This window comes from Peromyscus maniculatus, chromosome 11 (genome assembly GCF_049852395.1).
Source record: "Peromyscus maniculatus bairdii isolate BWxNUB_F1_BW_parent chromosome 11, HU_Pman_BW_mat_3.1, whole genome shotgun sequence".
NCBI lineage: Eukaryota > Metazoa > Chordata > Mammalia > Rodentia > Cricetidae > Peromyscus > Peromyscus maniculatus.
In genome coordinates this window covers 41,000,398-41,021,050 of record NC_134862.1, presented here as the reverse complement: position 1 = coordinate 41,021,050, position 20,653 = coordinate 41,000,398, and the positions used below count along the sequence as shown (strand labels likewise).

Below are 20,653 nucleotides of genomic sequence, written 5' to 3'. Positions count from 1 at the left end.
AGATAGAACTGCCCAGGGGAAACTCTGTTGGTTATGTCTGCTGATCCTGAATTTGAACATAAGGCATTCATTGCCATGTTTTGATCTGACGTCCTCTGAAAATAGTAGAATAGTGGTGTGCTAGCCGGTGGAGTTTAATGTCATGGCTGAGCCTGCTGCCCAGACACACTGCTTTAATAATAATCAGTGCAGAACTGATTTAACCCTAAAAGTAGAGAAATAGAAACCAAGGATTCTTTATGGTGTCTGGGGCCATTTCCCTGCCTGTTAGTTGGCAGAATGGTACTCAACAGAACACATTTGGTGGAGTGTGTGTGTGTGTGTGTGTGTGTGTGTGTGTGTGTGTGTGTGTGTATGTGTGTGTGTGTGTGAGAGAGAGAGAGAGAGAGAGAGAGAGAGAGAGAGAGAGAGTTCACATACTATAAAATTCACATCTTTAAAGTAATTTGGTGTATTTTCATAAACTCACAAAATTTTGCAAAAGCAAAACAGCAAAGTTAAATTTTGACTTGAATCAATGAATGAAATAGCAAAGGCCACTCTTGAGTATTAGGAAACTTGTTTAAAAACTTTGGTCCTGCAAGAGAAGCAAGTTTTTTTTTTTTTTCTTGTATCATTTTAAAATGTGGTATAAAATAGTCAATGGACATTGAATTTTTCTTAAGATTTACAGTTAGATTTCTTTCTGTCTTGGTTACATTTAACTCTTAACATCTTAACATTGGAATTTACTTCTTGGTTTGTTATATAGTAAAGAATATTCAAAGCAAAACCCAAAAGACTCGGGTGCCCAGAGAAGATCACTTGTGGCATTCCTCCCTGCACACAGCTCGTTCATGGTGACCTTAGTGCTGTGGCACTTTATGGATAACCAGGGAAGCAGTCATAGCTCAGAGACAGCTGCTTTTGTAAAGTAGAGCTGGGCTTCTTCCCATAATTCTAGTGAAAGAAGCTATAAGGGCCCATCATCTCCTAGAACTTCGCTGCCAACTCTGAAAGAGACTCGTGACGTCTTCTTGATTTGGTGTGGTAGAACATGATGTGAATAGTGTGTCTTTGAGTGTGTTCACAAGTCCACATGCATACTCACATGAGCACACAGAGAGCTTTTGAGAAATTCCCTGTGGTTTTATAAATCGCCCCTTTTTCTTTCTGCCTTGTGGTCAGCCAGGGTATGGCGGGGTCTCCAGCCTGGGCACATGGCCCAAGTGTGCTGACAATCAGTACCTATTGTTTCTTTCCCTGTGTGTGCATGGACAGAGGCTGGCCCAGCTGCCTTGTTGAGGACCACTGTTTGTTGTAACAACAGCAGCAGTACATTCTACTCTCCACAGAACAGCCATTCTGTCCTGGAGCAGTGGACTAGAATCCTTCTTACTGCCTTCTTCACTGTTCTGGGAATGATAACAAAGGAGAGACTTCCTTCTAGGCATGTTGTAGGGGAGGGGTGCCATATCACAAACCAGGGACAGGTGGTTGGGGTTCTTCTTCACTGTTCTGGGAATGATAACAAAGGAGAGACTTCCTTCTAGGCACATTGTAGGGGAGGGGTGCCATATCACAAACCAGTGACAGGTGGTTGGGGTGGGGATATCATTTTCTCCCCTTCCCTATCCTTTGTACTTATTGAATACCTTAGGATGGGCTCACAAGAGAAAAGAAGGACTTTGAAACTTCCATGGAGAACAGATTTAGGATATAGGGAAGGGATCCAGCCTGGTTGTGGATTAGTCAAAATATGGGCTAACTTGTAAATCAGTGTCCTAACCTAAACTTGATCCTGGGACCCTGAATCATTCTTCAGCAGGAAGACAAAGTCAAAGTCCCCGAGATTAAAAGTCCATGGTCACCAATTTACCCAGAAATCTGTCCATGGAGTGTCGACTTCTCACTGCTCTGACAAGTCAGATAAACAAATGTTAAGTTAGCTTTAGCCCCGTCTTAGTTGCCTTTCCTGCTTCTGGGATAAAGCATGTGACAAGCCATTTAAAGGAGGAAGGGTTTATTCTGGCTCCCCGTTGGAGGAGCAGTCAGTCCTTTGTGGAAGGGAAGTGGAGGTAGCAGGAGTTTGAAGGAGCTGCTCAGTTAGGCCTGCAGTCAGAAGAGAGCAGTGACTGCTTGGCTCGTTTTCTCACAGTATTCAGTTCAAGACCTCAGCTCGTGGAATGGTGGCATCCTCAGTCCAGGAATCTTCCAACCTAAATTAACCTAATGTAGGTTACTCTCAGAGGCGATACTAGAGAGATTCCATCAAGCATGAACCACCACAAGCCCTATTAGCACTGTTGGTATGGCCCTTGGCTTATAACTTAATAAACGTTCAGTTTTTCTCATCTGAAATAAATATCTTAGAAGGTAGTAATGGGAATTAAGTGAGCTGTAGTGTGCGTGTGGGTATCCATATAATGTGTTCAGAAAACACACGCCCTTTTCTGCAGGATCAAGAAGAGGGTGCAAGAAGGGACACAGCTCATGCTATACTCCTCACTCCTGAGAAGTCAGCATGGAATCTCATGCTGTTTGGAAGTGCACGGGAACTTCTAAGACACATTACCATATCCCACAGGTGGCCCCTTATTTCATGGATAGGACAGTTTCAGAACAGCCTACTTGAATTACATTCCTATCATGGGGCTTTGTCTATAGACCCTAGAACAGTCTAGAATTTTCTTTCTGCATCTCTGGCTAGGAGATTATTGAGGTATAGTCTTAAGTGAGTTAGATGTGACTCAGAGGGACTTGATAGCCTCAGTGTGCCTTCATCTCCCTTTGCACCTTTGTCCCTGATTAGGCACCTGGACAGCCATTTTACCTAAGAGATGATTCCTATTTAATGGGCAGGTTTTGTGTAATATTGATGACCCATGAATGATCTCTACCCACAGTCTTCCTGTCTACTAGCAAGTTATTGCTAGCTTTTCATGAATATGTACAAAGAGGCAGATGCCTCAAGGAATGAATGATCATAACAAGGGCTTTTACCCTTAAGAGACCCAGAAATCTCCCCAAGAACCAGATTCCTGACATGACCTCTGTCGATCTCTTACACACCCACAGCCCTACGCCCCTTGTAATCAGACTCCAGAATACAAGAACAAGAGAGCTTTGATGAGCGGTAAGGTAGGCAGCAGCTTTTCTGTGAAGCATTCTGCTTGCTGGAAACAATCCCGAAGTGCTCAGTTTCAGTTCAGGTTGGGTTACTGCTGGGCTGACTCGAGATAAGGACGAAGATTGCTCTTAGAGATTCCCTAGGGTCACTTGCAAAGGACCTGCTGTGTCTGTCATGTCCTGATACCTGCAGAAACCGTGGCAATAAAGACGGGGATAGATTTTGGACGTCAGGTCCTCTAAGGCAAACCCAGGGCAGCTCTGTCAGACCTCATTGCTTTAAGAAAGGAGTGGTTGCGAAGTTGTCAGCATCGTGGCCCTTATCCCCACATTTCATCGAGAGCTCGGGTGAAAACTTACTCCTCTCCTTCCCCATCTGCCAGTGCTGTGGGGAATGAGTTTGAGGCATGCATAGGTATTTCAGCCTCAGGTTGGAGTCACACTTGGAGGTGAGTGTGCTGGTAGAGAAAAGGGCTGAGAACAGTTGTTCTGTTTTGATGCTAATGGGGAACTGGGTGTAAGCTGGACATACCCTGTGGGCCTACTCTGGGCCGGAAAGCAGCCCAGTGTTGGCAGGCTATTTGCTGTGAATGCCAAACCTCTTATCAGTAAAGCATGTAGTGCGTTCAAGACAGATCCAGTTGCAGCTGAAGCTGCCATTGCTGTGGTTCCACAGTGATTGTGTTGCTAGCCGTGTGCAAGGACCAGGTAGGGAATCTTCCAAGCAGGGGTGTAACCGGACATAATTCTACCTCGGACAGAGCAGAGGCCATCAGGCCTCTGTGAGGACAGAGCAAGTGAGATCCCAGTAAAAAAGTTCTCTTCCTAAGTCACTCACTATTATTGTTTTGCTACTCCTCCACCTCCAAAGATAGCTTCTTGAAGATTTACATTCTGTAATAGTGGAAACTGGGAAACCAGTTGACCTCGAGTGTGATTTTCTAGATGTCATGCTACATGTTTTGTTCTTGGTTGCTGCCGTTTGACCTTGAAAAGGCATCTTTCTACCTCCGTGAAAGTACAACGATCCTTACCCTGCTTCATAAAGATACTGAAAAAATACAAGGAAAAGTGTTAAAAATAGTTATTTGTCTGGCTTTGAATCCCAGCTTACTGGGATTTAATAGTTTGTCTTCTTTAAGACTCAGTATTCAGTCTTTGAAATGGGGGTAACATGATTCATCTGATTATTCATTTGGGCTCCTTGCCAGAAAAGAACCCAAATTCTGGATGGTGTTAGAAATAGTAAATTACTTTATAAATATTTAGCTTTGAATATTAATACAACTTACTCTAACGAATTGAACAGATTCTTGATTACAAATGGTTCTCAGTGGTCCAAAAGGAGTTGGAGGTTTTTGGAAGTAGCACATATCATATGGCCAGTTTCAATTGTAGGCTATTTTATTAAGGGCTTTGATATCCCAGGGTATAGGGAACAAGTGAATGAAAGGGAGGTAAGTACCTGTGTGTGCAGTGTATATTTAGAGCTGTCTGTCTGACCACACTTTTTTGTTTTCTTGCAGAGATCCGGGCACAGCTCACAGAGCAGATGAAATGCCTAGACCAGCAGTGTGAGCTCCGGGTGCAGCTGTTGCAGGACCTGCAAGATTTCTTCCGAAAGAAGGCTGAGATTGAAATGGACTACTCTCGAAACCTGGAGAAGCTAGCCGAGCGCTTTCTAGCCAAGACACGAAGCACCAAGGACCAGCAATTTAAGTAGGGACTTCATGGCAATTGCTTTTAGAAACTTTGAGAGTGAGGTCTGAGGTACAGGGAGGCAAAACTTAGATTCAGGTTGCTTCTCGAGTCTGCAGCTTCAAAGTTGTTGAAAGCCCTCGAGAACTCTTCCTTTTCCACATCAGTCTTAATGGGCAGTTCTTTATCTAAGAGAGATCAGAATATATGGCGAGCCAAGCTAATGAATTTTATAGCCTTTCTTGTATGTTAACCAGTGGTCTAAGGGGTGTGTGTGTGTGTGTGTGTGTGTGTGTGTGTGTGTGTCTATCAGCATATATGGCTAATAATAGGTTTAATATGACACTTATACGTGTATGTAATGTATTTCAATTATATATACTTCTACTACCACCATACCATTATACTACCCTCTCCTGCTCCCTCCCACTCCAGCTAATTCCCTTTGTCTTCCTAGCTAGCCCCAAAGGGAAGATAGTTGAACATTCTTCCAACTAATATCCATTGCACATCCCTTGAACTCCTTCATAGCACCTTGAGATATGGCAGAGAGTAAGCATTCCCTTTCCATGGAGCCTTTTAATTAGAAGGAGGAGATGGGCAGTGGACAAATGGCAGTCTGGTAATTTGAAGTTGGAGTGATACGGTCGAGGTGTAGTTCAGGTGATGCAAGGACCTAGAAAAGGGGGCCATTTCTACTCTCCTCTGACCATGACTTTGTGCTTGATTTATTCCAGCTTATTCCTGTCTTATCTTATCCTAAGTAGTAATCCAGTTGCTAGCTCCTTTTAATGCCCACTAGGTACTGTGCTCTGTTCTGGTTCCTATGGGAATAAGATAAGCTTTGAAATGCTTGGTTACCAAGGAAAGGAGCCATGCAAACTATATAGGAAAGGGGCTTTAATAGAGATAGGAGAGAACGGATATTTTTAAAAACAGTGAAAAACAAGGTTAAGTAAGTAGAATGTGTCCCAAAGGATAATGCTTTGATAGGAAGCATAGAAGTTCACATTCGACATGTCCCATGGTAATAAGCCTTTGAAGATACTGTGTTGAGACAGACCCAAGTATGGGCAAAACTATATAATGTTTTTTAATCCAAGAGAAGGATGTTAAGTTTTGTGGGTAGTGCATGTAGAATTGGATTATTATATAAAAAAGAGCAGTAGGGGTGTTAGTCAGCTTTCTGTTACTATGGCCAGATAATTAAGATAAATAAGCTGTAAGGAGGAAAGTGGTTTTTGTTTGTTTGTTTGTTTGTTTGTTTGTTTACCTCATGGTTCTAAAGGTTCTAAGTCCATGGTTGTTTGATCTAATTTTTGGGGGGCCTGTGGTGTTATGTGGCATGGGGATGAGGAGGCAGGCCTGTTCCTTCATGATGATCAGGAAACAGAGAGAGGATGGGCCTAGGAGTCCATCAAAGACAGTCTCCGAATGTCCTAACCTCCTATTACTAGGTCCTACCTCCTAAAGGGTCTGCTGCTGTCCAGTAGGACCACAGCAGTAAATAAGCCTTTACCACACAAGCCTTTGGTGAGTCTTTCAGCCTATGCAATAGCACTATTCAAGACGTATTTGAGAAATTAAACAGGATTGGATAACTGATTGGATAAAAAGAATCTCAATGGTTAGAGGTGACCTGGTGTCTCTAGCCTGGCAACCAGAAGAATTGTGGTGTCCTTTAGAACATGAAGGCATGGAGGAAACAGGTGCTTTAAATAGTGACTCTACTTTGAGCAGTTGAGTTTGAGGCATCGTAAAGATTTTAGGTACACAAGTTGAGATGTGGTACTGCTGAGCTAAGTGGCTTTGAGTGGGGATACCTATTAAAATCTTTAGTGTAAACAATATTGTAAATATAGAAGAGGAAATAGGAACCAAGAGGAAAAACCTAAGGCTTAGAAGACCTCCTAGTGTTGGGAGGTAGTAAACATTCCTGCTAGAAAAAGGGCAAGTATCTAAAAAGAATGAGAGAAGGAGTCAGTCTTCTGAGGCAGGTAAAAGGTGAGAGGATACTGTGTCTCAGGGAGCTAGAAATGTTTCCAGGAGAGCTTGACCTAAGTAGTGTCAGCAGTTTCTTACTAACAATTTTGGGCTCAAGGCATTCTGAGAGAAACAAAACAGAGTAAGATGAGTTCAAAGGCTGAAGGGACAGCTCAGTGGTTTAGAGTGTTTGCTGCTCTTGAGAGACACCAAGTTGCTTTCCTAGACCCACATCAGGCAGCTCACAACCATCTGTAGCTCCAGCAGTCTATTGCCCTCTTCTGGCCTCTATAGGTACTGTATTCATTCCCAACACACACACACACACACACACACACACACACACACACACACACACACACACACACACACACACACACACACCTTTTTTAAAAAGAGCCTGAAAACAAAAGCTTTCTTCTCTCAGGATGGAACATGTGAATTGCTCGTTTTTATTGGTTAAAAATGGTCACATAATAGCACTTTCTCATGGTACAGCTTACTACAAGAAGAGATGAGTTATATGAACAAATGCACTTAATAAGGATAAGATGGAGAAAAACTGAACAAGAGCTCCAGGCAACATCCTGCGTTCAGACTGTTTTATTCCTAAAAATGTCAGCAAAAATCAGATAGTTGAGAGCCTTCTAGTTTTACTTGGAAAAATGGGTTTTGTTCTTATAAATGTATATATGAAATTCTAAATTACATTTCATTTAGTGTATTTAGCCTTTTGTACCTTTTCTCTCATTTTCTTCTCTTTTCCACAATTAAAGCTATGCTCTACTTTCTTTAGTCCAGTGAGCATCTGAAGAGTCCACATGGCTCGCTTCTGCCTTGTCTCATGAATGCAGTGATGAGGCCTCTCCTTCTCAGTAGAACACCAGTGACGGAACCTCCCTTTTCCCATTTCCTCCTCATTTCTGTGTTACAGAAGATAGCCAAGTGCTCAGACGTCTGTGTACTATAAGCATTGCTGTAGAAACAGCTGTGCTCCTGCCTTTTCTTTCTTCTTCCTTTTCTTTGGGGGGGGGGCAGTGAGGAATACATAAAAGGCATTTTAGGAATGACTGGTTTGGTTAAGACAGGTGTGGCTGCCATAGTAGACCGTAAGTAATAATAGCATCTACAAGATGGGTGTCGATTTTTCTGTAGGTAGTAGTCTGTTAGCCGCTCAGGACAGTGTCAGGCTCCTTATCCCACCCCTAGAATGTGTCCACTGCTGTATGGCCTGAAGTAACTCACTGCTACCATGTCCCATTTCATCAGTTGGGAAAAGCAGCATGGCACGAGGGTTACATGTCTTTATTCTTTAAAGGTATAGTCTGGAAGTGGCACATACATGGCTTTAACTCATTATCCAGCTGGACAGAACTTAGTCCCATGATTATGCTGCGTTGTAAGGGAAACTAGAAGATATATTTATTAACTTGGGTGACCTAGAAAGGAGAGTTTCTATCACTAGAGAAGGGGAGAGATGTTGAGGGACAGTGTTTGTGCCATTGCCTACGTGTCATAGTATGTGGAGGACAAGTATGTGAAAGAACAATGCCCCTTGACCACACATAATGCACATAACATTTGTGATTTGTTCTGGTTGGAGGCCTAGGGAAGAACCTTTTGGAGCTGAAGTTCAATGGATAGGAATGGAAAACTGGAACTGCCAATGCTATGTAGTATTCCTACATACCCAGTATACTCAAGAGAATGCAAGAACTTGGGGAAGAAGGAAGAGATGGGGAAGGAAGCATTTAGATAGAAACTAGTGTTGCCAACAGCCCAGAGGTGAGAGAAACATGGCTGGTGGATGAGCTACCTGCTTCTCTGAACAATATGAATTATAACTATAATACTAAATAAACCTGGAAAGTTGATAAGCCAGAAGATTACAGAGGTTTATAAATACTGGGTGATTGGATTAGGGCTTTGTTATGTAAGGATAAAGGAGCCACTGACAGTTTCTGAGCACGGAACTGAATTGTGTCTGTGCTTTAGAAAGACTACATGAAAGGACATAGGAGGGAGGTATGGTAGCCCAGTGCGGGGAGGGTAATAGGGGCCAGCATATAAGTCGTGCCCTTGGGAACAGAAAAGATGGAGCAGAAAGTGAAGGCAGGAACCACCTGAGTCAAACAAGCTGGGACAGAGAAAGCACTTTTTGGTTCTCTAAACTTTGGAGTAGGAAGTGTACTGTATCTTCATTCAGCCAGCCAACTGTAGCCTAATTTTGCTGACTCTGTGACTGGTCCCAGAATAGTTCATTCTCAGCAGGCACTTGTCACTTCCCCCAGAGCTGCAGCAGCTGTCGGCCCAGCAATGCCATGAATTCGTCTGCCTGTGCTGCCAGGAGAGCAGCTGCCAGCAGCAGCTCTGCATAGAGCCTGCTCCGGGATGTGGAATTTAGTCAACTTGGGACGGAGCAGGTTGGCCAGGGCTGAAGACAGGACACATGGATCCATCCCACCCTTTTCCAGGCCTGCCTCCTACTCTGGCTCCATTTCAGCCATTCATCCTAACCTAGGTTAGGATGATTATTTTGGTACAGTTCTAAGTAGCATATTTAGGAGCAAGTGTTGCCTAAATCCTTATTTTCAGCTTCTCTTGGAAAATGTCTTCCCCTGGAAGCCATTACCCTGTCACCCCATGGCTGTGCTTTCTGTTGGCTGTGTCTGTTCACCTTTTGTCCTTCCCACGTGCTCAGCACAGATACCTCATTAAAGCCATGCAGCCTGACTCGTGCAACATCCGACCTGATGGTTCCATTCCTCTGCCCCAGACAGTGAGAGATGCTACAGAGAGATGCTAGTGATCCTTCATCCCATCTTCTGCTTTAAGATAGGTAGTGTGGCCCCACTGTGCCCTGATTTTTGTCAGCCTGGTTTGATTAAAAGCAGAGATAAAATATTATGTGACAGTAGGAAGCCTTCTTATGGAAGATGCTTTTGCATTTTCTTTCGCTCTTTGAGGAGCATAAATGTATTCCTATTTGTTGTTGAGCCTTTGATTGTCTCTTTAAGTGGAATTTGTGTTAATATTGCCCCCCAGGATTCTGAAGGGTTCTAATTAATAATGTGCTGGCTTTTCTTTTCTTCTCTTCTTTCACATGGGCTTGCTGTAAATTACTTTTCAGCTCATTTGGTTTTGATCTCCTACTTTCAATAACTAATGTCTTTGTTTTATTTTGAGGTAGTTTTATCCCCCACCCCCACCCCATGTGGAGTTTTAGAGAAACAGTATGCTTGTCTATTCTACTGTGTTCCTTACATAGACCTTATGCTATTTTATAACCTGTTGTCAACATCTTTTTTTCTCCATCTTTTCCTTCTCCTTAATATTTGTTGGACATTTTAAAATTATATTCTAGACCCAAAGAAATTAAAGGGACCATAACTGAGGACACCCCCCCCCAAAAAAAAAAAACCAAAACCCCTAGTATTTTACTTTCGCTAACATTAAATTAGCAGGATCTGAAGGTGGACACATGGAAAGTAATTCTACCTATTTGGCTTCTATGAGTTATGTTACTTTTAGGAAGGATACAAGAGAGCCTGGCCTCAGTATCTCATGAATCTGGTAGAGGGCTAGTTGGGGAGTTGGCTCAGCAGTTAAGAGCACTGGTTGTTTTTCTAGAGGACCTGGGTTCAGTTCCTAGCACTTACGTGGTCGCTTACAACCTTCTGTAATTCCTGTCCCATAGGATCTGATGCTCTGAGGGCATCAGGCTCACATATGATACACAGACATACATGCAGGCAAAGTAGTCAAACACAAAGAAATATAAAACAGTAGAATCTGATAGATAGTCAACTTTAGCAGTCCCTTCAGGGAAAGTGCACAGTTAATTAAGAATGATTCCTGTAGAGTTCATGTTCTTGGGCCTGGCGTGCACGTGTGCGTGCGTGCGTGCGTGCGTGCGTGCGTGCGTGCGTGCGTGCGTGCGTGCGTGCGAAGGTGCTGGAGTTGCCTTCCTTCTGTTGACTTCCTTCAAAGACAAGTTCAAAATTGTCTGCTACTCTCACAAGATGACAGAGGGTTGAAAAGCAGAATCAGCTGGCCATGGAGAATGTTATAGCTCTGGCTGCAAGTGAGAAAGAAGGTGGAGAACCAGAGAAAATAGAGATTCTCTTTGAGTATGGGATGGCCTAAGGAGGGCAGCAGTAGAAAAGTCAAAGTTGCTGGAAGGAAGAACTCCTTGGCCAGCACATCATTCATTCATTTTAGACACATTGGCAATTGTTTGTTTCCCCAGGAAAGTTTGCCCAGATGTAGCAGCATCTGGTGTTAAGCACGGATTGGCTTCCCTTCCCTGTGGCTCCAGTTCTTTTTATTGAGAAATTAACAAGCAATTCCTTGGTATGTTTTCCACTGGCCCATTCCATGTAGAACTTTGGGTGATGGCTGGTCCTTTTCAGAGAGGTGTTGGCAACTGGCAAGAGAGGAAGAGACTGCAGAACGCTCAGTCCTGGATGGAACAAACATACTGCACTCCCTCCTTCCAGGGCTCGGGGTGTGACTGGGGAAGAGGGATAAAAAGAGTGGACGAGCCAGAGTAGTGGACGACTGCAAGCAGACAGTGTCTTCTGGACACTGCGCAGCCGCACAGATGAACTCACAGCGGTGTGTCAGCATGCACAAGCCCTGTGCAAGCCCCAGCCAGACCAAACCCAACATGGAGATGGGAGTGGACCCCAAATCCCACCCTTAGCCATGACGCTGTTGGCACTTGTTAGCTGCTGAGAGAGAGAGAGAGAGAGAGAGAGAGAGAGAGAGAGAGAGAGAGAGAGAGAGAGAGAGAGAAAGTCAGTTTTCTCTGAGTGTACCCCTGGTACGTCAACCATGTTCCAGTGGAAGACCATACATCCAAGAATATTTGAGCAGAATAGCACAAATTGCTCTTTTTTTTGGATCCAAAGTTGGATAGAGAGGGACAGGAATAGAATAGATCTGGGAAGAGTTGAGGGAGTGAAAAAAGCACATATGAAACTCAAAGAACTAATAAAAGACAGTTAAGGGTGTTAGGAGGGTTCCTCACACAGGACAAAGGAGGATGGGAGTCACAAGAAGGCAGCTTGAGTGTCAGCAAGACAGGGTAGCTGACCAGTTTGGGGACTGAAAAAGAATTCTGTTGAATGCCTTTTGGGATGCTTTGCAACTTAGTAGGAAAACAAAACAAAACCCCCAAAGCTTTGAACCAGGTAAACTTAACTCTAAACCTGATCTCTTCTGCTTATAGCTGTGTGACCTTGAGCTAGTCATTATACCCTTTAAGCCTCAGTTTCCACATCTATGAAGCGTGGTCATATATACCTTAAGAGTTGGTCTTAGGATTGGATGTTGTATGTGAAATACTAGGCTAGCACCTACGCTTAGTAGGTACTCAGTAGAAATTAGCTCTTTGAATTACCACCACCACCACCACCACCACCACCACCACCACCACCACCACCACCACTGGAAGAGTATAGCAAGAAACTGTTGGGGTTTCTGTAAAGCAGTGAGACTTGAGGACGTCAATGACCAGTTCTGTTCCACGTCCTGCAGGGCTTTCCATGGAGACCAGCAGGCCAGTGCAACAACAGATGTGGTTCCTGGGCTCCTGGCTCAGGAAGCCAAGCAAAAACTGCCACATTGCTACTTAAGTGGCTTCATCTCATCCTTCTGGGATAGGGAATGACACACCTGCTTTTAAGAGCATCTGGGGGTATGCTGGACTTCCAAGAGCTTCCTGTGCTTCCGGGATCTGACACTACAGGGTCACACCTCAAGCTTTCCCTTTCCAGGCAGTAGGCATGCCCTTTGACAACAGTACAGGGGATGGGAAATTGTAGTGCAGGAGTCTCTACTCCCATAAGTACTGCAATAAACCCAGGCAGCAGTGTGTAGCTCTGTCTCTGAATCTTTAATTCTTAAGAATTCACAGCCAATTAAATGCATTGTCTTTGACCCAGTTCTCTTTTAAAGACAAAAGCCATGCCTTCTTGTTGGGAGCTGTGTTAAGTGGGAGGGTTTCCAAGATAAGAAGAAAAGACAGTTTCTGCTACACAGAGTTTTATTTTTTTATTGTTGGTTGGGGAAAGTCAGGCAGGCTGTAAGAGAATAATAGTGCATATCCTCACGGGCACACGAATCTAAAAATAGAATACCATTTAAAGCAGGTACCAGTAGTTCCTGAGAAGGGAGGGACAGTGGAATATTCAGGAAGGGACTCACACTTGGTTCAGTCAGAGAAAGGTAAAAGATAGCACAATTATGTTCTCAATTAAATTTGGTCCCATGTTAATTGAAGTAAAGACTTTAATATCTTAGTCCTGTGCTGTGCTGAAGTATCACACTGTGAGGCGATACAGAATCATGTGGGAAGGGCTCAGTGTGAATGAAGGATTTAAGGAGGTTGAGAAAAAGTAGGGTTTGGATTTCTCATTGCAGCAGGATAGTTAATCTGCTACCTCCTGTTTCTTCTACTTACCGACTCACTGCCTCTTGGGTTTTACTTCTGGAAGGATCAGTGAGATAGGTCTGCATCTCAACATTTGGTACACTGGCTAAGGAGTCAGGATTAGAATGAATCTAACAAATTAGGACGATATTCAGCAGCAAAATACTGACTGAGCTGTATTAGCCCGTTTCTGCTTAAGTGACGGGAACAGGGCATCCTTGCATGAAATTCAGACATCCTTCCTGGCAGCCTCGAGTGTTAAAGCAGAGGCTGCAGAGCAAGTCTGGCAGCTCTCAGTCTGAACCTTTGTAAACAACAGATGTTCCTAACCGAGTTCTAGGGGTGGAGGTGGAGGTTTCTGTTGATGCTTGAAATTCTTTGAATTTATAGGCAGTGTCTTGGGGATTCAGCACGAGGAGGAAGTTGTAAGGGACTGATTTTGCAATGTACAGGTGGAAGTGCCTCTGACAGATTTCCTTAGAACACAAAGCACTATTGAATGGGCTCTGAATAGAGAGTGAGAGGTACCCAGGGAAGCAAGCATGGTTAAGAAAGGCTCGGCTTCAATGGTGTATTGATTTCCTGCCTTCCTCCCCCTTGTACCCCCTCATTTGTACACCTCTGACTTCGTTAGCCTTCCTTGTGTGGATAGAAATGTATGCTCTTCCCTGCCACAGCATATTCGGACAGCTGCACAGCACAGACCCTTTCATTAGTATCTTCAAAGTGGTTTGGAGTCTTACAGTGTACGGATTTCTGGGTTATGGGCTTTTCTAGGTGTTTATTATTATTTATTTTTTTTTTTTTAGGCCAGAGCCTCACTATTGAACTCATGATCCTCCTTTCTAGGCCGCTTGAGTGCTGGGATCACAGGCATGTACCACCACGTGGCACTTTTCTTGGATTCTAAGCTTATTTTGTCCTCTCTTGGTGCTGATTTTGTGAGATTCCCATTACATCATTAATCACCACCAGTTAGATAGGTCAAGATAGTATGACTTAAAGCAGTTTCAACTCTGACCCCCCCTCCCACCGCCTTTCTTCCTCTTTCTGTGGCACTGGGGCTCTAACCAGGATCCCACATGCTGATCAGGCTTTCTGCTTCAGAGCCACATTCCCAATCCTGAGTGCTGCCTTTCCCTTAGACCTGTCACCCAAACTCCAAGTACATGTTCTAAGCACAGTGAATACTTAGAACCCTTACACTTCACAACATAGTCAGGAAAATCAGAATGGAAAAATGTATATGGAAAGATGTATATGCAATATGTGATACAACAAACAAATGTTTAGAAAGCTTCTCATCTTTAATCAAATGAAGAAAGACAGTATATCAGATTTGGACAAATTTTTGTGCCACTCTTAATTAGCCAGAAACAACTGTTTTAAAAATCTTTGATTACGATCACTTGTTGTTTGGGGGCTAAGGATGTGTTGTATTCTTAATGATTCTGGAAGCCCAGAAGTTTAGAATGTAAGTAAGCACCAATCCTCATAGACTCATTCTTTTTTTTTTAATTGTTTTTTTAATGATTTATTTTTATTTCATGTGCATTGGTGTTTTCCTTGCATGTATGGCTGTCAGTTCCCCTGGAACTGGAGTTACAGTTGTGAGCTGCCATGTGAGTGCTGGGAATTGAACCCAGGTCCTCTGGAAGAGCAGTCATTGCTCTTAACCGCTAAACTATCTCCGCAGTTCTTTAAGCACACTTTTCTGAGCACTTACCACATGCCAGGCCTTTGCCAGGAATGAAATATAGGTAGTAGAAGCTACCATTTTAATTAATGGAGGTTACTGATTAATGTGAAATAGTGTGAGTATATGTTTGTACATTTTTGTGTTTCAGTGAGATGTGGAGTTCAAGCTGAGGAACCAAGATTATTGAGGAATTCTTTTAGATCCTCGAATAAACACTTGGCTTCATCATCAACAGTCAGTGATTCTGCACAAATTCTGCACGGGTTCTAGAGTAAGAGAGATGACTGAGCCCCTCCCCCTTTTCAGAAGGCTCATGGTGTCATGTGGGAGATAGGTTTATATGAAATATGAAGTAGCATATAATTTGTGCCACAGGAGAGATGAGGAAAATGGCTTCACTTTCTTCTTTATTTTATATTGAATTGTATGTTATAATTATAGAAAAATCTGAAGAATAGTACAAAGAGTAGCATCTACCATTTTCCTCAGATTATGGTTAATATACCACACATTTGTTTCATATTTTTCTTTTTCTTTTCATCTGCAATTTACAGAGTTTGTGTTCCTGAAACACTTCGGAGTAAGTTGTAGATATGTTACTCTTTTATCCCCACATACTTCAGTGGGTGTCTGCTAAAATTATACTTGTTTTCTAACATAGTCACAATGTAATTGTCAAAATCAGCACATGAGGAGCATCATAATACCTAGTCCATAGTCATCCAGGTTTACCAATTGTTTAAAAAGTCCTTTTGGCAAAGGAAAATTTAAGGTTGTGTAGTTGTCTTATCTCTAAGTATCGTTTAATGGAGAATAAATTCCAAGTCTTTATATGTTATTACATTCACTTTTTAAAAGCATTTGACTCCAGAATTACTACTTAATTTGCTATTTCTAATCTTCTGATAATACTGTCTGTGTTTGATTCAGGTTACAAACTTGGGTAGGAGTTACTGTCATGGTTTTCTCACTGTGCTGTGTTAGGAGTCACTTCTGGTGATTTGCTCTGTTCCTGGTAATGCCCACTTTGATCATTTGGTTAAAGTGCTATCTATCAGGTTTCCTATTTTTGATGTAACTCTTAAAGCTATTCTGTTCTGTGCTTTGAAAAAAGGAACATGCTTTGGAGACATACTTTAAGTCTGTATATAATTACCAATAGTTTTATCATCTATTGATAATTCTTTTTTTTTAATTTTATTTATTTTATTTTACAATACCATTCAGTTCTACATATCAGCCACAGGTTCCCCTATTCTCCCCCCTCCTACCCCCTATTGATAATTCTTGCTTGAATCAATCTATTAGGAGGAAGAGGATGGTTACCAAAGAGTCGTTTTTCCAATTCTCCGACTCCTTCTACATTTTTTTGGGTGGGAATTTTTAGGTCTGGTTGTTTATATCAATGTAAACTGGTAGATTTTATTTCCCTCAGTAGTTTTTGACCGCTTAATGTTTTTATTTATCTTTATGTCCGTGGTGTATTGTATTTGATTATTGGAATCCTGTCAGACTGGATCCTGTGTCATTATGACATGTTTTCTTATCATTTCTTTACAGTGTAAAGTGGTCCAGGCTCAGACTGAGCTTGCCTCGTTTCTACTCTAGAAAGTCATTTCTTTAGAGTCCTGGCTGCATTTAATATGGAATTTTATCTAGTAACAGTGGTTGCTTATGTGTGCTATTTGTTACTGGAGTTAACTCTTTGTAGTCTCTGCCAGCAAAAGTAATAGACAGATGTAGGTCCAGAAACCAACACCCATGTACTTTTACTTTTTTCTCCATTTATATTTAGATGCTCCTCTGCTTAAGATGGGATTACACTCTGATAAATTCATAGTAAGCTGGAAATATCATAAGTTGAAAGTGCATTTAATACACTTAATAAGTTCCATAACTTAGCAATATAGCTCAGTTTGGAGTATTAATTATTTACACACTTGTGACCACATGTTGGCCACTGCCCAGAATCAGCAGAGAGAGTCCGACTGCCTGTGGCTATCCAGGAAGAGAATCAAACTCAAAATTTGGAATGTAGTTTCCACTGAATGCTTATTGCTTTGACACCATTGAGAAGTAAGAAAACTCTTAAGTTCAGTCCTCATTAATCCAGAGACATCTCTACTTACATTGGAGCCTGGAAGCTCACATTAATCCTCAGTTCTCTTCTAATGTCACATGTTTTATTTAAATGTCTTCACTTCCCATCTTTGTAATTCTCTTCTGAACAGTGAAGAATCTGGTCCTGTTATCCATAATATATTTAATTAGTTATTCAGTCATAGACTGTACAGAACGTATTTCAGAATTGCTAACTCACACTTCTGAAAATACTGGCTCAGTTTTAATACTGGCTTAGAGTATTCAAGTTTTTATTATCAGTGAAAACATTGTTTTCAAAAAGTTGTTCCTTAGTGCTTTCTTCTTCAAAGCTCAGACTTTCGCTGTAGTCATATTATTTATTTGAAATACAATTCTGTTTATATTTAATTTTTCTTCTCCAACTTGAGAGCTTAATTAACATTCTCACTTCCAAATCTTTCTCTTGACCAGAGATTGAAAAACTTAGGTACCAAGTGTGGTGGTGCATACCTTTAGTCTCAGCACTAAGAGGCAGAGGCAGGCAGAGGCAGGCAGAGGCAGGCAAATCTCTGAGTTTGAGGCCAGCCTGGTCTACAAAATGAGTTCCAGGACAACCAGGGCTACACGGAGAAACCCTGTCTGAAAAACCAAGAAGGAAAAAAAAATGCTTAAGAAAAAGCAGGGGACATGATCATCCATAGGTTATGTTAGGATGTTAGCGTAAGTCAGCAATGGAGTCATAAGTCAGATGATGAATGTACTCAAGGGCTGTCTATGGATTTGTCTCCCGGTTTCTGAGTCAACTCTGACTCTAGGGCAAGATATTTTATGGATGTGGATGGACCCTTGCCAGTTTCTCTTAAGATGACTCTGTTTACATTTTCCTCCCCATTCTGAGAAGTCACTTCTTTTACAGTTTGGGAACCAGAACCAGAATCCAGTTTTTATCTCAGGTTTGTGCTGTGATTGTAAATACCATTTGCCATCAGCTCATGTCACATGCTTGGTGTAGGACCTTTTGCAATCTTGATCTAGTGTAGGGCACTCTTCCACAGATAATCATCCCCGCAGAATTTTAACCCTGGTCCCCTAACCCTCTGTTCTAATGCTCCTTATTTTTCCTTGCTAACTTTCTCACCCGGACACACCGGCTTCTCCAACAACTCTTATACTAATTCTGACCTGGTTATCGTCCTCTCTGATGATGACTTCTGGATTCTTCTTCCTATGCCTTACTTAACTCTCATCCCTCCACCTCCCACACACTCATTCTATTTCTTTTCCCTCCAGATACCTGTAACCTGGTCAGTGCTGCTGTTTCCAGCTGTTCTGAATCTTCCTGCAGCCTAAGTTCAAATACAGATGGGCTCAAAGCTTCAGATGCTGTGCTCACTTCTGCAGCCTAAAAACAAATTACTAAAAGCATCAGGAAATTTTAGAATAGTTTTAGGGTTTGGTTTTTCTATCTTCACAGTGGTACTTCCTCTTCCATTCCTCTATTTCCCCTTGCCTCTCCCCTCATAATCCCTCACCACTTTCCTTTTTTCCTTTGCTAGTTCCTAAAACTTTCACTCCATTTTTATTCTCTCAACGTGTTTACGGATTTAAGCCGTTTGTACCGCACTATTGACAACCAAGCTGGAGATGCTGACACTTTTCTAATTGTGCTGTTTTTGAATCTTCTATTTAGGGCTAAGGGATTTGTGTCCTTTGGGTCATATAAAGGAGATGAAGTTCACCTGTCAGTGGTCAAGAAGTTATCCACTTAAGAACGAAGGTGCTCTTCTATTGATTTTATCCATAAGGGTGCAGAAAGGAGTCAGTTCCACTGCCTGCCTTGCCTAGTGTGTGTAGATACATCCTATAGACAGCAGGGGTGTCACTTAGGAAACAAGTGACATTGTACCCACATCATTATTTTCAAAATCTTTCTTTGTGGAATTTGCCAACCACTTTCTTGCCATGTTCTTAAGAAGTCTGTTTAACTCAGCATCTCTAGTCACTGTAACTACAAGAAGAAATCAACATAGCGGGACTGTTTATTATTCAGATGCATAACAAAGACAGTAGCTGTCAGCTGTTGAGCATCGGGAAGGAGAGAGTGCAGAATGTAGTAATTATGGGATGCCCAGTACGACCAGAGCACTAACACTTCCAGGGATTGTCCTGAAAAGAGGTTCTCAGGGAGTGCCTTCCAGAAGTTGAGGGAGTTCTGTGTTTACATGGAAATGAGGAAGTTTGTGTACAAATACTGTCCTCGCTCTCTCTCCTTCCAATTCCTTTTCATGTGTATGTGTGTGTGTGTGTGTGTGTGTGTGTGTGTGTGTGTGTGTGGTGGTGGTGGTGGTGGTGGTGGTCGTGGTGGTCGTGGGTGCACCTCCATACATGAGCATATGAAGGCCAGAGATCAGTATTAGTGTTTTCCTTTATCACTTTGCTGCCTGTTTTTTAAGACAAGGTCTCTCACTGAACCTAGAGCTTGATCTTTTGGTTAGATGAGCTGGCTAAACCGCTCCCAGGATCTGCCTCTCTCTACCTGTCTTTCCTCCAATATTGGGGTTACAGGTGTGCATCACCAGCCTACTGTGTGTGTGTGTGTGTGTGTGTGTGTGTGTGTGTGTGTGTGTGTGTGTGTGTGTGTGTGTGTGCTGGGGATCTGAACTCAGGACCCTGCACTTACACAGCAAGTCCTCCTTACCCAGTGAGTCCTCTTCCAGGTGACCCCCCCCCCCCAGTTCATTGTCTTTCTTCCTCCTTTCTCCCTCATTCTGTCTTTGGAAGAAAATACTTTGAAGAGAATTTTCGGATTCTTAGAAGAGGATAGGGTATCTGACCAGCTCCTTGAATTTAGGACATTGGCTTAGACTTATAAACTGTGTTGTAAGCTGGAACACTCAGGTCTACTAATACAAGTAGACACTCGTACATATGGTTGTGCATGACTGTAATCCACACACTTGAGAAACTGAGGCAGGGGAACATGAATTCTAAATTAGCCTGGGCTACATAGTGAGACCTTGATTAAAACAAACAGCTAACAAAACAAAACAAATCAACAAAACAGAAAAATACAAGATAATGTACATTTACTTTATTAACCAAGAACACCTCTTTCAAAAACAAAGATCAATTTTACTATATATAATATATACTGATACCTTATTTAAAAAAAAATATTTATTACTGAGTTATGTGTTTGTGTGTGGGTATGTGCACATGAATATAGTACCTGTGGAGGCCAAAAGAGGACACTGGATGCCCTGGAACTGGAGTTACAGGTGGTTGTGAGCTACCTGACATGGGTACTGGAATCTGAACCTGGGACCTCTACAAGAGCAGTGCTCACTCTTGGTCACTGAGCCAGCCCCAGGACATTTTCTACTGATCCCACTTGCTGTGCAGTATTCTTTGTTATTCTAATCTACTGTTCCTTAGGTTTTGGGGCTTGGGGAGAAGAATACTAGTTTTAAATTCATCATTATTTCAGCTACATTAGTGACTCCTATCCCACAGATTGAAAAACATTCCTGTAAGACCATTAGTTCTAAAGTGTTTTTGCAGTGTGCAGAATTACCTGGAATGCTTATTTAAAATGGAGGGTTCCTGGGCACTTCTCCAGTACACAGTTTAAGCAAGCATCCAGGTGA

General features: G+C 42.3%; 1 protein-coding gene across 28 annotated transcripts in view; it reads left to right on the top strand.

Moving 5' to 3' along the window:
- Positions 1-20,653, top strand: part of Srgap2 (SLIT-ROBO Rho GTPase activating protein 2) — a 220,056-nt gene that overhangs the window by 84,755 nt on the left and 114,648 nt on the right. For 20 of the 28 annotated variants that reach the window (XR_013043236.1, XR_013043233.1, XR_013043235.1 and 17 more), the window contains one exon: positions 4,635-4,827. Coding sequence is in view for 11 of the 28 variants with exons in the window: in XM_042258095.2 (XP_042114029.1) it covers positions 4,635-4,827 (193 nt within the window). In the remaining 17 variants the exon portion in view is untranslated. Of the gene's footprint in view, positions 1-4,634; positions 4,828-8,350; positions 8,575-20,653 lie in introns of those variants that run through there. The other 8 variants (XR_013043245.1, XM_076547342.1, XM_076547349.1 and 5 more) reach the window with 5 other exon arrangements.